The following is an 18,289-nucleotide window of genomic DNA, read 5'->3' on the forward strand; positions in this document are numbered from 1 at the left end:
TCTTCACTGCTTCCTCATCCTCAAGAGATCCAGGGGACCAGACTTGAGCACTGTAATCCAGATGGTCATATCAAGGCCTTATAAAGAGGAATGACAACTTCTTCATCACTACATGTTAATGTGTTCTTCAATAGCCAAATAATCAAGTAATCTTATGGGCTACCCTACCGACCTTAGCAATATGTCCTCTAAACTTTAACTTTCTGTCTACCATCACCCCTAAATATCTAGCTTCATCTATTTCCTGGAGTACAGTGCCATCAATATGATACACAGCTTGTAATTTATTTATCCCAAAATGCATATCTTTACATTTCTCCACATTAATCTGACACCCATTATCTTTTGCTCTACTGACAGCTTATTTAAATCATTCTGCAAGCTCTCCACATCACCTTCATTAATTATTACCCTACCTAATTTTGCATCATCAGCAAAAGCTGAATATTTCCTTTCACATTATTTCCTATATTATTTATGTACAAATTAAACAGCAATTGTCCCAGCACTGAACCTTGTGGAACACCGCTAGTCAACAACTGACTAGTGGTGTTTCACAGGTGACTGCTGAATGCCACTAGTCAATACTCACCTGTTTTTGCCTTGATTCTGTCCCTCCATATACCACTTTTTGATATCTATCCAGCAGCCACCCTCTTATCCACTTAACCAGTGTCAAGTGCTAAAATCATGTCCATTCCCAGGTGGTTCTAGTCTCCCTGATTTTGCACATCCAATCTCACTTCATTCAACAATACTTTTTCCAAGCTCTGAACACCAAATCCATTCAAATGCAAACCATCCATCTTTTATAAGTCAGTTCATCCATCAAACTCACTCCACACATCTACACATTAATGTCATTCCTCCTGCATAACCTATAAGTCTCATTCACTATCATGGTCCTCCCTCTCAGCTCAACTCTGTTATACCATGGTAACAGACTCACTATCTTAACTCTCTCACTCTTTTCTTTTGCAACTTTCAGTAACTCTTTCATGTCCTCCTTCATACCATACTTGTCTCAGATACCAACAATTTTATAAGCTAGGTTTTAATTCTTTTTCCCAAGTAAGCAACCAGACACGTAAGTCAAGTTTGCACCTGAACGTAGTTCAAGTCTGAGGCAACTCGTTGTAAAGGTGGAGTATTTTCTGGTGGAGTACTTAATATTTTCCCCTAATGCTTTGCATTAGGGGAAAATATTAAGTACTCCACCAGAAATAGGGGAAAATATTAAGTACTCCACCAGAAAATACTCCACCTTTACAACGAGTTGCCTCAGACTTGAACTACGTTGTAAAGGTGGAGTATTTTCTGGTGGAGTACTTAAGGAAAATGATTGGAGCTTACTCCACCTTTACAACGAGTTGCCTCAGACTTGAACTACTTTCAGGTGCAAACTTGACTTATGTGTCTGGTTGCTTACTTGGGAAAAAGGATTAAAACCTAGCTTATAAAATTGCTTGGTATCTTTAACATAGTATACACCCAAGGTAAAAAACTTTCTACACCATACTTATCTCCTTTCAAATTATTCATTCTAGCCAAACCAATCATCTCTTTCGCCTTGACATTTGCATTCTAATAGTCCCGCTAACATCGCTAATCTGTGCATCCTGAAAACACAATTTCATCACCTTTTTATTAAGGACGCATCTTACAAGAGAATTTTTATACAAGATTCACTCTCCTTAATTTTTCTTTTATTTCTTGGTAAGGCATTTCTTTCTCTTTTTTTGCAACTCTCTTTCTGTTCTCAGCCGAACCATTCACCAAACATTTCTGCATTCACTCTTACTTACACTTCATCCTGTGTAGCACTCCACATAGTGTCAAGATCTCCATCATTATGACCAATTCATTATTGTCCACATCTATCATACTACTACTACTACTACTATTCTTTTGAATGCTTTCACTGCTTCCACTCTCTCTTGTAATTGTGTCACTTTTACTCTCTCTCTCTCTCTCTCACTGAATCATATTGTTCACTACACCATTGCACACATTTTCATGCTTACTGCTTGTTACATCAATCATTTCAATCTCTTGACCTGACCTGCACTTTCTTATACTCGCTTTCCTAACATTTTTGGCACACTTTTCGCTGCTCTCACTTTAAAATAAAGGTCCATTCACATTCAGTAAGGAGTACATTTCACAGACATTGCACTGAACAAAGTCCATCTGGTTGAATTCCTTGAACAGTGGTGCCTTGAATGCTATTGCACAGCTTTCCATTTGGTGCCATGCACCACACTTTGTAACTTACTATACAAAATAGCATATACTTAAGATAAATTTAACTAAAGTCTGATTAACTCCATAATATAATCTACTTCTAATACAATTTCTAACTAATATTGCTAGTTTTTCTAAAAGTATACAAATTAGCTTTTGGATGCTGATATTGAATCCCAGTCCCATCTTTTCCAATATAGTTACCAGCATGCTATCACAAAAAGCCCTATGAAAAATACAAGTAGATAACTATATATGCATCCCCCCTTATACAGGAATTTGTCACCTTGCTGAAGTACACAAGAAGAACATGACCTCCCCCCCCCCAACACCCGCCATGCTTACAATTTCTGAATCCAAATCCTCACAACCTCTCTAACTCCTGTTGACCATTACAATGACTGCTGATAATATTAACTCAATGACTAATCTTAGCCTTCACTAACCTCTCCAGTACCTTAACCACAATTCCAGACACATACACACATAGAGATTGGTCTATAATTTGTACCTTCGGTGTTATCTCCACCTTTGTAAAGTGGAACAATTTTTACCCTCTTTCCACTCATTTTTTGGCTTCCCCCTGTTGTAAGATTCATGTTAAACAGGTATGTCAAGGGTGTTGATATACTGTCAAGTCCTCCTGCCTTATTTATATCAAGATTACATAATTCCTCACGCATCTCCTTCTTGCTCATTATCAGACCATCCTCCAGCATACACTCCACAGTAACTTTTGTTAATTACACAAATAGAGCATTCGTAAGAACCTTGCTGTTAAAATAAATATCAAATTTAATTTAGCATAGTTTTGAGAAATCACTTCACTCGGAATATTGGAGCAGCAAAAATAATAACTAATTAAAAATCTTCAAAAATTCATCAAAAATCAACTAATGCCTTTTATTCCTGTATAAGGAGTAGGCAAGGTCATTTTAGTCCTATCTAACTTTTAAAGACTGAGTGGGAAGTTCAGTCTTCACTGGTAGCCAGTCAGTAATAGCTGGCCCAAGGCTATCACTAATTTAATTGGCATGTAGTGAAGAGAGATGGCTAACAAGTGCCGTCATCTCATGGTCTCTAACCCGAACACAATATTTTTAATGTCTGAAATAGTGTGGGTTCAACAGTCAATTTTCTTGAGTTTACAGGACAAAAAAACCGAGTTTCCAGAAGAAAAACCCACTTGTCTATGCCAGAGATCGACTAACTCGGGAACAGGTTGAAAAAAAAGCTTAGAGAATGTTCCTCTAGTCGGCAACTAGATTTGAACTGAAGTCTACCTTCATGCGATCAAATACGATAGAGTGAAAATGGCATTTCCACTGAGCTACACATGCTCCTATTAAAAATGTTAGATTAAAAAAAAAAAAAAAAAGGTAAAACATTTAATGTTTTAAAAGGTTGTGAGAATATGTGGTATGTAAAGTAGATCTTCCTCAATGAATCTTACAATAGAAGTCTTGATAATAATAATAATAATTATAAAAAAACATTCTCATTCTTTAAGATATCATATATGTAACTATTATGATTTTAAAACTTACACACAAAAAGGTTGGTATCCTTCTTGCAAGCCACAAGCAGTAAAATATTTCAGTGTATTTACATCCTGACCAAATACCAGTTTAGCTTTTTGACCTATTCCTATGGTACATGCAGGAACATAACCTAAAATGTGCAATAAAAGCATCATAAACCATCATATACCAAAATGATTAATTTATTATTTAATTCAAGCATTCTAGTCTATAAGATGACATTAGAGACATACAATATTCATCATCATCATCATTCTCATCAGAGGATATTTAGAAAAGAGATTGGTAGTTGGAGGAGTAAGAGGAAAAGTGGTAGATGAATCAGAGATGAATGACTGCAGTGGAATAGTACTGTATAGAGACTGAATAGTGAAAGATGTGAAAATGAAGTAGGTGTCAAAAGTATGTTTGAGAGGAACAACAATAGGAATAGTGACTGAGGCTATGGATAGTAGAGGAAATGCAGAGGAGGTGACTGTGTGCTGGTTAGAACAAATGATTTGAGAGGAAGTGTAAATGAGATAGCATGAGGATCTGTGACTGTTGCAGTGAAGCTAAAGAGCATGAGAGGGAGAATTGTGTGGTGTTGACAAGGTATGATAGCAGAGAGCTGAGGAGAAGAGCAATAATTATGATGGTATGACAACTAGAATGTGCAAGAAGAGCAGACTTAACTTTATTAATGTATGAGATAAATTTCAAGGTAGAAGAGCGCTGTTTGTTACAGATGAATGAGATAGATAATTAATGAGAGGAGGAAAGCATCTCACAGTAACAAAACTAGACAGTGAGACTGTGAATGTAAGATATCAGAATTCTTGTGAGATAAGGGACAAAGGAAGACAAAACAGGGATGCACAAATGGCCTCACTGACACCAATGATTTGTGGCTTACTAATGCTATCAAGGCCACAAACTCTGAAAGGAGTATTAGGAATAAGGATGCAGAATTTGTGGCCTTGATAGAGTTAGTCAGCCACAAATCATTGGTGTCGGTGAGACACTGTGAAGAGAGGATGACACACTTGTGGAAATAGAATGTGATGGTTATGGCAATTTTTAAAAAGATAAAAGGGAAAAAATAAAACAGGAGGTGGGATATTACTGATGATTTCAGAAGATCTCTGTCTGATCAATGTAGAATCAGATGGCTTTCAGGCCTTTTAATGTGAGGTTGAGGTTAGAACAAATTTTAGATATTTAGTGGAATACTGCAACAGGCCAGAGAATGCAGAGGGAGATACTTCTGAAATTGTATGAAATGATTGACTGGAAGCAGGAAATAACGTGTGTGAGTAATGATATTGAATTTTTGAGCTACTTACAATTATCTTAAGAAGCATGTAGTTGAAGAAACATGTGGGACTTGATTGTTAGATTTAATAATATCATCTCATTCAGTGATAACATAAGATGCCACCAGTTGGGGAGAGTCATCATGTGGTTTTGATGTGAGGAGTGGCTCACCAGGTACAAGCTTCATGGAACAAGAGAGATGTGTGGAATTACAGATCAGGGGAATATGATAAATTAAGGAAACAGATTGGTGGGCAGTGGTTTGATCAGCCAAGTGGAAGAGAAATCACCAGTGCTGGAGACTGTATATGAAATCAACTACTTATGACAATGTCAGACTGTATTCCTGAGGTTTGGAGGATAAATAAAGGAGTGAAATGGATGAGTCATGGAAGACCAGTATACCCTTCAGCAGCATGTGGAGTATAAGGTGCAGGCAGGAAGGTGACAATGGTAGTATGGAAAGAGAAACTGGTAAGAGAAAGGAAGACTGGAAAGAGAAAAAGAAGTAAAACAAAACTCTATAGAAATCTATAGTTATGTTACTGGTAGAAGAAAGGGTGAATATAGAAGACTGGCCTCAGTTGCTGGAGATGAAAAACAAATCACATCTGCTGAAGATCTAGTGGAAATGTTCATTGAGTATTTTGTTAGTGTATTTCATGTTGGGGGGGGAGGTAAAAGTTGTGCTGAACAGCAATAGGGAGGACAGAAGACTGAGAGTTGAAGAATGGGAAGAGTTTAGAATATTAAGCAACCTTGATGTTAATAAGGATGTAGAACTAGATGAGATATTACCACATTACTTCATAGGAATGAGCACAAGAGCTGGGGCAGTGCTGTTCATTTGGTTGTTCAACAGAAATCTGGCAACAGGAACAGTCTCAGAAGAGTAGAAAGAAGGAAAAACTGTCACTGCCTGAGGGAGAATCCAAGTCAGTAGTGTCAAACTATAGCCACCAGTGCGTATAAACTATAGTGGTGAAGGTGCTAGAGGGGTTATTTAGAGACAGATTGCAAACCTGAATTGATGAGAATGGAAATCTTCTAAAAGGTAGCAGTATGTGTTTGTTAAGGGATGGTTATACTGAACTGGTTGCATTTTGTATTAGGATAACTAGTGTATTGAGCATAGCAGATGCTTATATCATGCTTTATCTGGATTTTGCTAAAGCATTTGATCGGGTATCACATGACAAACCACTATTAAAATTTAGCAGGATGTGAATGGATAGTCAGTTGATAGCTTGGTTACATGGAAGGTTGATTAATAGGAGCCACAGCATAGTGTATGAAGGTGCAGTGTCCAAAAAGAGGAATGTGATGAGTGGTGCACCACAGGGTGCTGTTGAGGGACCACTGTTGTTTAACTTATATATCAACGATATATTTCATGGTGCGAAAGGAGATATTCAGCTGTTTGCTGTTGATATTAAATAAGGTTGATAATAATAATAATAATAATAATAATTATTATTATTATTATTATTATTACATCCTCCATGGAGTCGACAGACTCAGCATGGGAGGTTCATTCAAATGACAACATATTTATCATATAGAATCTTAAAGTCCTTAACACTTCTTGCATTAACAACACATTCTGGCAATGCATTCCATTCACTGACAATTCTCCATGTAAAAAATCGACTCCTCACACCCTTCTTCACCTCACTTTTACATAACTTCCAGGAATGACCTCTGGTTCTTCCCCTCTCACCTTCTACTCTTCAACTCCCTCTGGATTAATCTGATAAAATTCTCTCACTAACTTAAACATCTCTATCATATCACCTCTCTTCCTCCTATTCACCAAACTCTGCAATCCACATCTCTTCAACCCCTCTCCATAGCCAGCATTCTGAACTACTAATATTGTCTTAGTCACTCGTCTCTGGACCCTCTCCAATGTCTCCACATCTGAGAATAATAGTCCAAGTGTGGTCTGACCAGTGCCTTATACAGTGGCACAACCACTTCCTTATCCTTGCATGTTAGGGTACTTCTTATCATAGCAGCACTACGATGTGCAACCTTTGCGACCCTAGCAATATGCTCTCTAAACTTCACTCTACTGTCAACCATCACTCCCAAATCTCTAATCTCATTGCACTTCTTGATATTTAAACTACAACACTACTCTTTTGTCCAAGTAAAAAGTCTGTTCAAATCTTCCTGAAGGGATTTAGCATCAGCAGTGCTACTTATAATTCCTTCCAACTTTACGTCATCAGCAAATAATTGAAGATTACCAGTCAGTCCACATGATATATCATTTACAAACAAGTTAAGCAGCAGGGGCCCAAGAACAAAAAACTGGGGGCACACCACTGGTTAACCTTATTTTTTGAGACACTACTTCATCATACACAACCTGCTGGTATCGTTCAGAGAGCCAATCTCTGATCCATCTAGCCAATATACCGTATTTTTCAATAGATAATGCGCACCCCCAACATTTTCATTGCTCTTTTTGATGTATAGATAATGTGAATGCACCAACTAGCGGTAGAGTTAGGAAGTACAGACAGAGAACGGAGGAATTCTTTAAAAGCACATGCATTGCTAGTAGCAGTGGTCGATTATTCTGTACATCCTGTTTTAAAATATTTCATAAAGTAAATCATTATTTGTTTATATTTTGTTATTAGATCTGAATTACCCATGGAAGACAGAAGTACTTCTCGGAGAAAATCCTACACAGTGCAGTTCAAGCTTGAAGTGATAGAAGTAGCAAGGAAAAAGGGAATCGTGAAGCGGGTAGATTGTTCTACCAGCTTCACTTCTACTGTCTGTGTTGCAGGAATCAAAAAGAATTGCGCAAAATGATAATATAAAGGAATTCAAGGCCTACCCATCTTGGATTTTTGGATTTATGAAGAGAAACAATTTAAGTGTACGCTCCTCCACTAGTGTTGGACAAAATTTGCCATGTGACTGGAAAGCGAAAGTAGCTAAATTTTGTTTGTTTCTGAGAGAAAAGTTGTGTGAGGTTGATGCTTGTCACTTTGAGAATATGGATGAGGTTCCAGTAAGTTTCAAAAGTGATTTTCAAAAGAAAGACTGTTCCAAAAATGATAAAGGTTGGATAAATTCCGAGGTTATGAAATTTTGATTGGAGAATGTGTGGCAAAAGAGAAAAATGGCATTATTCAACCCAAAATCTTTGTTAGTGTTGGATTCATGTAGGGCACACATGACAGCAGAAGTTAAAAGAATTGTAAGTATTCCAAATCGGCATCATTCCAGGTGGTTTAACAAAAAAACTCCAACCCCTTGATCTTGCAGTAAATAAACCATTCAAATTTGTGGGCTAAGTGGGAAAACAGGATGATGAATGGCATCCATGAATATAACAAAACAGGGTAGATGAAAAGAACATCATATAAAGATATAGTTACATGGATTGTAGAAAGTTGGGCTGCTGTAAATGAAAACTGTGTTAGAAATGGTTTTATTAAAGCACGAGGGAATGCAGTAGTGTCCGGTGACAATGATTATGAAGCTGAAGAAATACCAAACGAAATTTGTAATGCAATTGATTCTTTCAATATTGAGTTTGATGAAGAATTTTTTTGATGTGAATAGTGTAATGTTCAATAAATATTAAGTAACACTTCTACCCTAGTTTTGTTATTACATTTGATTTACATCATATATCTTTCTAACGTATGTTCATTTTTAACAAATTTAGACTTTTTTGTATAGATAACGCAGCGTTATCTATTGAAAAATACGGTACTGTCTATTCCCATTCTCTGGAGCTTGTACACCAACTTATCATGTGGTAATCTATCAAATGCTTTTGCCAAGTCTAAGAATATCATTGTATATGATTCTTCTTTATCTAACACACTCATTGCCTTATCATAAAGTGCAAGTAAATTACTGAAACAGAACCTACCATTCACAAATCCATGCTAACCATCATAACGAATGCCATGTCCATCAACCCATATTCTGTATTCTATTCCTTACCAATCTCTCCAACACCTTGACTACAACTACATTTCAACAGACTGGCCTATAGTTGGAGACTTCTGTCTTAGAACCATGCTTGTGGAGTGGTACTATTTTGCCTTCTTTCCACTCCTTAGGAACCTTGCCCACTGCAAGACGTTCATTAAATAACCAGATCAAGGGCATTACCAACTGTGGTGCACATTCCTTAAGCATATGTGGTGATATGTCATCCATTCCTACATCCTTATTCACATCTAACCCAACCAACATCTGATACACCTCTGTTTCTTTCACTTCCAATTCTCCTTATACTTGTCTCTCTTCTATATATTGCATGGCATCATTTACACCAGTATGATATATGCTGATAAAGTGCTCGTTCAATAATTCCACTATATCTTTCGCAGCTGTTAGTCTGCTGCCATGACTATCCACCAATGTTAGTCTGCCATAATTATTCTTCCTCTTGCTTACCATGTAGCAGAAAAATTCCCTTGAGTTAACCTTGGCCCGACCAGCCAATCTCCTCTTATAACTCCTCTGATCACCGCCTACTGTCTTGTCCTTCCTCCATAACATTTTCTTTTCCAGCACAGCTTGCTTGATTTCACTGTTCATCCATTTCACTCCCACTCTATTTACCCACTTAACCCTTGATATACAGTCATGCATTGCTTTTGTCAGATACTGCCTTACAAGTTTCCATGCATTGTCAACATCTTTTCACCTCAGCTCATCTACCCAATGTATCAATGCTAACTGATTACAGAGCTTCCTATAATCACCTGCTTTATACTTCCACATGTATCCATTTTTGACCTTTTCTTGTTTCATCACTTCCCAAACAAGTACCTCATGATCACTCTCACCAATTGTCGGCAGTGTCAACACCTCATTAACAACTACATCTTCTGCAGTTATCATCAAATCCAAAACATTAAAGCCTCTAGTTGCTTCAATCACATGCTGCTTAAGATACTAATCTCTCAGAAATTCCACAAATTCGCTCTCCTTGACCCCATACACTATCTCCTCCTTCCAGTCTATATTCCTGTAATTAAAGTCTCCCATCAGGATCACCTTCTTTTTACATGCCCAACTAACTTACACAATCAATATTCTCTGCATTCCCTGGCCTATAACAGTATCCTATCAGATAAACTAATCTGTTTATTTCAACTTCACACCACACAGATTCAAAATCTGTGCATGCACCATCAACTTCCATGCTTCGCAGACACAATTATTCTGCAATCGTTAACAGCACCCCCCCCCCAACACACACACACATCTCTTTTTGCATCTCTAACCTTCCAGAAAATTATATATTCTTCTAATTCTATTTCTGACATCAAATACTCCTCAGACAACCAAGGTTCACTTATTCCAATTGCTTTTGGGCATACCGTCTCAATCAATGCAACAAACTCAGCTCTCTTGTTTCGAATACTCCTTACAAACATGTATAAACATAACAATTGCTGTGTGTTTGAGGCCATCCTAACAGCACCAACATTCTCTATTCTAGCTGCCATATTATGCCTCTCTCTTCGGTTTGACCACTCCCGTTTCCCTGATCCTGACTGTGATTTCCATTCTTACCTGTCTCATCCTCACCTTTATGAATTCCATCACCTTGATCTGCTGCAACCACATCTTCAACCTCGTATCTATCTTCCTCGTGCTGTACAATCTGTTGATTTGTGCTATGCTGTTTCACAGGTAGACTCTGATCATTTGCTACATTAACTTCTTGATTCTGTGCCATCTCAGAAAACAACAGCCTTTCTAAATGTCCAACACCAAACCCATTCAAATGTAATCCATCAGCTTTATACCATTTGAACTTCCCCTCAAATTCACTCCACAGATATACAAACTGAACCCATTTTGCCTCATACAACTCAGCCATTTTACTATTCATTATCTCTGCTCTCCTTCTCAATTCACTGTTATCGTATCTGGGCAACAAGCCTACAACTTTCTCAACAACATTATTCTTCTTTACCTGCTGCAACAGCTTCCTCAAGTTTCTGAAAGTTGTAACAGTTACCCAAAAAACTTGCTGCTATAATGCAAAAAATTGTGCCAATGTATGGATAATGAAGAGATAGATTCATTGTATAAGGTACTAATTCAGACTTATTTGGATTTCTGTGGATAGATCTGGTCACCTGGCTATATCAATGATAAGCAAACACCAGAGAGAGAGTGCAGAGGCAAACAATACTGTCTCATGACTCTGGGATCTTGAGTATGAAGACTAACTGAGGGAATGTGATAGAGGCAGATAGGAGGAGAAGGAGTGATATGATTGAGATGTGTAAGTTGGTGACAGGGTCTATCAAACAGATACAAGGAAATTATTGCATAGGATAATGTGGTGATGTGAGAATGAGAATTAATCCCTGGAAACTGGACAAAGGTCATGTGAGTAAAGAGTTGAAAAGCAGACTTTTTGTTTAGCAGGTAGTGAACAAGTGGAATGTATTGCCACAGCAATTAGAGAGTGTCCAACATTGACCATGTTCAAGGCAAAGTGTGATATTTATTGTAGTCTGTGAGCATTTGATCTCCTACGATCAGTCTTCAGACTACACAGGCTTAGAAGTAATACTAAAATACTGATATTAATGCATCAAGAACATTTCATAACCTCAATGATATCAGTCTTCTACATCAATATAGTTAGTACAGAGCCTTATATTTCTGACTCCTAATTGCAACACCTTGCACTTTTTTAATATTAAAACTAAAACTCATTCCTCTGTCCAAGTGAAAAGTCTATTTCAAATCTTGCTGAAGGAAATTGACATCAGAAATGCTACTTATAATTACTGCAAACAACTGCAGATCCCCAGTCAGTCCACATGATATATCATTTACAAACAAATTAAATAGCAGGGGCACCAAGAACAGAACTCTGGGGCATGCAACTGGTTACCCTCCATTTTTGAGACACTACTCCATCATATACAACTTGCTAGTATCATTCAAAGAGCCAATCACCAATCCATATAACCAATATACTATCTATTCCCATCCTCTGCAGCTTGTACACCAACTTATTATGTAGTAATCTATCAAACGTTTTTGCAAAGTCAAAGAATATCACTGTATGTGATTCTCCCTTATCTAATACACTTGTTACCATATCATAAAATGCAAGTAAATTGCCAAAACAAGACCTATCCTTTACAAATCCATGCTGACTATCATAAAGAATGCTATGTGCATCAACCCAGTTGTATTCTATTATTAACCAATAATAGAATACAACCAAGTGTTGTATTCTATTATTAACCAATCTCTCCAGTACCTTGACTACAACTCCAGGTATACACACTGTTCTATAATTGGAAACTTCTGTCCTAGAACCATGCATATGGAGTGGTATTATTTTGCCTTCTATCTACTCCTTAGGAACATTACTTATTGCAAGACTTTCATTAAATAACCAGATGAAGAGCATACATAACTGTTATGTACATTCCTTAAGAAGGTGTGGTGATATGTCATCCATTCCCACAACCTTATTAATATATAATCCAATCAACACCTGATTCTTTCACTTCCAATTCTCCTAATACTTGCATCGCTTCTACAAATTGTACAGCATCATTTATACCAGAATGGAATATGCTGATAAAATGCTAATTCAATAATTCTACTATATCCGTTGCAACAGCCACTCAACTACCATTATTGTTCACCAGTGTCAACCTGCTATAATTATTCTTCCTCTTGCTAGCAATATAGCGAGGAATTCCCTTGAATTAACCTTCGCCTGACTAACCAATCTCCTCTTATACTGCACCTTTTCTTTTTAACCAATGCTTGTTGCCTTCATAGCCTGCACTTTATGGATATGATCACCCACTAATTGTCGTGTACCTCCTCCATAACAATGTATAACTGCATATAAAGAGTTAAGCAATCTTAACTCTTGATATGCAGTTATACATTGCTTTTGTCAGATACTGCCTTATGAATTTCCATGCACTGTGAACATCTTTTCTGCACAGCTCATCTACCCATTGATATTAGCTGACTACAGAGATTCCCCCCATAATTACCTGCCTTATAATTCCACATATAGCCCTTTTTGAGAGTAGCCTTTTCTTATTTCACCACTTCCCAAACAAGTACCTCATATAATCACTCTCACTAACTGGCTTAGTACTGAATCAGAAAGTCCAGAATCTAATTAATAACTAACTTAGTTCACTCTTGTCTTGAAATTAAACAACACCAATTTGATGGAAGAAAATCAATATGAGATTCTGGATTGCTTATTTAATTTAAAAATAAACGATTCAAGCAATGGTTTAGGAATTAATGCCTTATGCATAATTGATTCTATCACAAAAAATTATATTTATTATCATTTCATTTTTGTGTTTTTATTTTTACATCATTTTATTTATTTATTTTGTAAGTGATATATAATATAAGAAATTTATATATATATATATATATATATATATTTAATTTGTTATGTTGATTCCACCCACAAAAAGGTTATTTACAACTTGGAAATGATGGAAACCATGGCTTCCATGGTTTCCATGGTTTCAAGACACTTCAGGCCTCCAATAAGTGGAGTAGTGGTCTCGTACTGGGTGATGACATTCGTCTTCCACATAAAGATAATCACAAACATCCATGCCTATGACAGTATTCGAACTCACAACTTGTTGATTAGAGAGCAGGTACGCTAACCACTCGTCCAACCAGCTGTCAAAAATTGCCTTAATACTGCAGTAATTCAGTAGTACTACCAGAACATAAGAAAAGGATTTTAATATAGAAGTTTACCAAACACTTACTTTATATATTCATCACAACCTATTCTTTGTAATTATATTAATTATGTAATTAATAGACAACTGATAAAACTCACCTTCATCAACAATAATGTCTGAAAATGCAGTTTCTCCTCCCATGGCATCTAGTAATAATTCTCCATTCAGAGTATAGCCTGTTGAAGATAAAATTAGAATAAAATCTAGAGCAAATATATTCTATATATTATTAGTATAGCCTATAAATAAATAATATAAATATAAGACAATCAATTATTATTATTATTATTATTAACATTTGACCTTCATGGAGTCAGAGACTCATCGTGGGAGGTCACACTATTGCACACAGTGCTCATCCAACACACACTATTGCACACAGTGCTCATCCAACACACACTATTGCACACAATGTTCATCCAACTGTGCCTTAAACAGATTCAATGTGTCTACACCACAACACACTCAGGCAATGCATTCCAATCACCAACCACCCTCCATCCTACTCCTCACCCCTCCGTTCACATCTTCCTTATACAGCTTCCAGTGTTGGCCCCTTGTTCTACTCCCTTCTCCCATTCTATGAAAAATTTCTTCCATGTCGACCCGATAACAACCCCTGACTAGCTTGTATGTCTCAATCATATCCCCCTCTTCCTCCTATTCACGAGGCTCTGCAACTTACATTCTCTCAATCAATCCTCATACTCCACATTCCAAAGACCACTGACTACCTTTGTGACCTTCTTCTCTGGACCCTTTCCAACATATCCTCGTCACCATAAAAACCTGGCGATCAAATTTGAGTACAATAATCCATATGAAGCCTGATCAAGGCCTTATACAATGGAATCATAACCTCTCTATTTCTGCATGTCAGGGTCCTCTGCATTATTGCCATTATCTGATGTGATGTCTTCACAACTTTTGCAATGTCGCCCCTGAATTTCAGGTGCTTGTCCACCATCACTCCTAGATTTCTCATCTCCTCTACTTCCATTAAAGTTTTCCCACCAAGTGTATGCTTTGCATCTCATTGTTCCTTACCAAATCTCAAACCCTTACACTTTACAGCATTGAACTGACAGTTCCACTTACCTGCCCAATCATGCAATCTATTCAACTCCTCTTGTAAGGCAATAACATCTGCTTAACTCTGCATTGATCTCTCCAGTTTTGCATCATCTGCAAACAGGTGGATATCACTAGTTAAACCCAACCCAATATCATCTCATCTCATCTTCCTTATACCCTCTTTTACCTTGCAGTGTCGAGGGTCCATTGATCATCGGACCTCACTCCGTTTACAGGATAAAGTGGTCAGCCTTATGCCCTGGTGTATCCTATGGCCTGTAGTGTTGAGTTCTCAAGGCCAGTTTGCCTGCTTTGCAGGATGAAAAACCCCAGAATAAACTGGGGAAAAAACCCTGCTGTCCACTCCCAAGACTGGCTAACTTGGCTATGGCTGAGGAAGATCCTTCAGCTCCTCACGTCACCGACGGGAATCGAACCTAGGACACTCCTTCCCCAGGCATATGGTTGCGAAGTGCAATATCATTAACATACAAATTGAACAAAAATGGCCCCAAAACTGACCCCTGTGGCACACTGCTAGTCACCTATCTTTTTCGGGAAACTGCAACCCTATATACAACTTTCTGATACCTATCAGCTAGTCACTGATCCAACTCAGAAATCTGTTATCCAATCCCATCTGTTTCAATTTATTTAAGAGCTTATCGTGTGGCACTCTATCAAAAGCCCCTGCAAAATCTAAGTATGCCACTGTATATGCATCTCCCCTGTCCAGGGTATTTGCCACCCTGTTATAGTACATAACAGGGTGGCAAATAGCGAAGTATGATCTCCCCTTAATAAATCCATGCTGATAACCACAGAGAATACTGCTGTTATCAACCCATTTCTGTATCCTACTTCTCATCAATCTCTCCAGGACCTTCACCACAACTCCAGATATACAGATCGGCCTAAAATTTGAATTTACAGCTTTATCACCACCTTTATGCAGTTTAACAATTTTACCCTCCTTCCACTCCCTCGGAACTTGTGCTGTTGTAAGACTCTTATTAAACAAGCATGCTACTGCCAATTCCCTGGAACATTCCCTAAAGATGTGTGGTGATATGTCATCAAATCCTATCACCTTATTAACATCAAGGTTGTTTATTTCACAAATACCTCTTGATCGCTCACAATTAAGCCATCCTGTCCTATGTCCTCTACATTTAAATTCCTCATGATTCCACCCTGATCAGGATGAAATACCCTTATAAATTGATCACTAAATACCACAACAATGTCTTCTGCAACAGTTACCATTCTACCACTTTCATCCTTTAACTTCGATGTTTTAAGGATACTTGTGACATAAAGACTGAATAATATAAGCACATAAACACAAGAAAGATATTTAATTAACCAAATATTTCGGTCTAGAAATAGCAGACCATCTTCAGTGGCACTACAAGAACAGTATGAAGAAATATGAGTTAACAGCTACGTATTCACCTATTAACAAATTATCTTCCCATTTTCCTTCTCCTAAAGACAAACACTCAACTATATCTCTTCCTGGAGTTTATCAAATTCCCTGCAACTGTGATCTCTCCTATTTTGGACAAACTGGACGTTCTCTTGAAAAAAGAATCCATGAACATCAAACCTCCATTCATCACAACAAACCTTAAAAATCTGGATTGGCTCAGCACGGGATTGAAACTAACCACAACATCCTTTGATCAAAAACTCACCTCTTACATAGATCCCGTTATAAATTTGAACTTTTATTCAAAGAAAGCATAGAGGCCTTACTCCATCATCCTAACCTGAATCGGAATGACTGTATATCTATATCAAAAATCTGGAAAAGTCTAATCAGGATAACTCATTAATTCATATGGTTATATTTGAGGGGGCGCCAGTGGGTCAAGCGCTACGGACGTGTTTTGAAGAGCTCCTGATTCAGATAAGTTTTACTAGGAATCATTAAGTATATATGCATAATTGTTTAAGTAAGAGCGGCTGTAAACGTTGTACGCTACCGATATTATTACTGTGGGTTTTTTTTCTTGCTTAAACTAAATACGAAAACGTTAATATTAGACCTAGTAACTTGCAGAGAAAAAAAAAAAAATGGCAGCGGCATTGTCATTCCATGATTTTAATTTGGATTTCAGTCGGTTCGTTAAGTGTGAAGTCTGTTATATGTATTCCTTCGATTACATAAATGATTTGTGGATGTTTAGTGCGGATGGAAGAAGGGTGTGTGCGAAATGTGACCTGAACGAGGAATTGATGAATGCGAATATGAAGTTGATGACAGAAAGTGCTAGTACCGATTGTGTCGTGACTGCACGTTTGAAAGAGAAGGATGGTGATAAGAAAGGCAAAAAAATGTTAAAAAATCAGGAAAAAAGAAAAAGAGCGATTTGACAACCGCAACGGATGTTAAAAGGGACGAAAGTGAGGCGGAAAGAAACGAAATTGAGAGAATGAATGAAAGCAGAAACGGCGTGATGCAGAAATCGCAAGTAAAAAAAATCGAAAGAATGAATGATAGCAAAAAAAGAATGACTGATGGCGAAAGTTGGACACATGTTGGAATGAAAGTACTGAACCAAAGAAAGATGAATGACAGTAAAAGTGAGAAGAATGATAGCGAAAGTTGGATGCATGTTAGTCCGAAAGTACGGAAACAAAGAAACATATGTGAGAGTGAAAGTGAGAAGAATGATAGTGAAAGTTGGACATATGTTGGACCGAAGGTACGGAAACAAAGAATGATGAATGAGAGGGAAAGTGAGAAGAGGGGGTCGAGAGTTAGAAAGTTAGAAAGATTTAATGATAGAGTGAATGTGTCGCGAGGTTCGGAAGGTGAATTGGATTGGATGAAGCAAGAAATGAAATGGATGCGGAATGAAATTAAGAGAATTCAGGTCAAAACTATTAAAATAAATCATGATGGCATGAAAGAGTTAACAAAAGATGAGCGAGTGGCGTTGTATGGCGACTCCATTATTAAAGGTGTGCTAGAGGATAAAATGCACAAGGTATGTTTTCCAGGCGGTAAAATGAGTAGAGTGATTGAGGCATTGAATATGAGGCGGGAACGAGCAAAAGAGTTAATTGTATTAATTGGTACAAATGATTTGAGAGAGAACAAAGAGCATGTCAAAATGAATGTCAGGAGACTGCTTGGAAAGATAAAGGAGAATAGTGTGACAGGAAGGGTGGTCAGTGTGTTGCCTAGGTATGATTGTGGTGAAATGAGGCAGAGAGCAAGGATTATGAATGATATTCTGGCTGAAATGTGTGAGGAGATGAGAGTACAGTTTGTTAATGTGTGGAATGAGTTTGAGGGACGAAGTGAGCTGTATGGGAGCGATGGACTGCATTTGAGTGGTTATGGTGTGAGTCGCT

At 37.5% G+C, this 18,289-nt stretch overlaps 1 protein-coding gene across 3 annotated transcripts in view; it reads right to left on the reverse strand.

Annotated features, from left to right (window-relative positions):
• The window catches only part of RyR (Ryanodine receptor), a 1,703,288-nt gene that overhangs the window by 1,198,661 nt on the left and 486,338 nt on the right, over positions 1-18,289 (reverse strand). For all 3 annotated transcript variants that reach the window (XM_090399345.1, XM_090399347.1, XM_090399344.1), the window contains exons 32-33: positions 13,948-14,025; positions 3,792-3,915 (exon numbers count right to left, since the gene is read on the reverse strand). In XM_090399345.1, the coding sequence (XP_090255471.1) occupies positions 3,792-3,915; positions 13,948-14,025 (202 nt within the window). The remainder of the gene's footprint in view (positions 1-3,791; positions 3,916-13,947; positions 14,026-18,289) is intronic.

The sequence above is a fragment of the Typopeltis vanoorti genome, chromosome 10, assembly GCF_054136105.1.
Source record: "Typopeltis vanoorti isolate ZY-2024b chromosome 10, IOZ_Tvanoo_1.0, whole genome shotgun sequence".
In the NCBI taxonomy this organism is placed as follows: domain Eukaryota; kingdom Metazoa; phylum Arthropoda; class Arachnida; order Uropygi; family Thelyphonidae; genus Typopeltis; species Typopeltis vanoorti.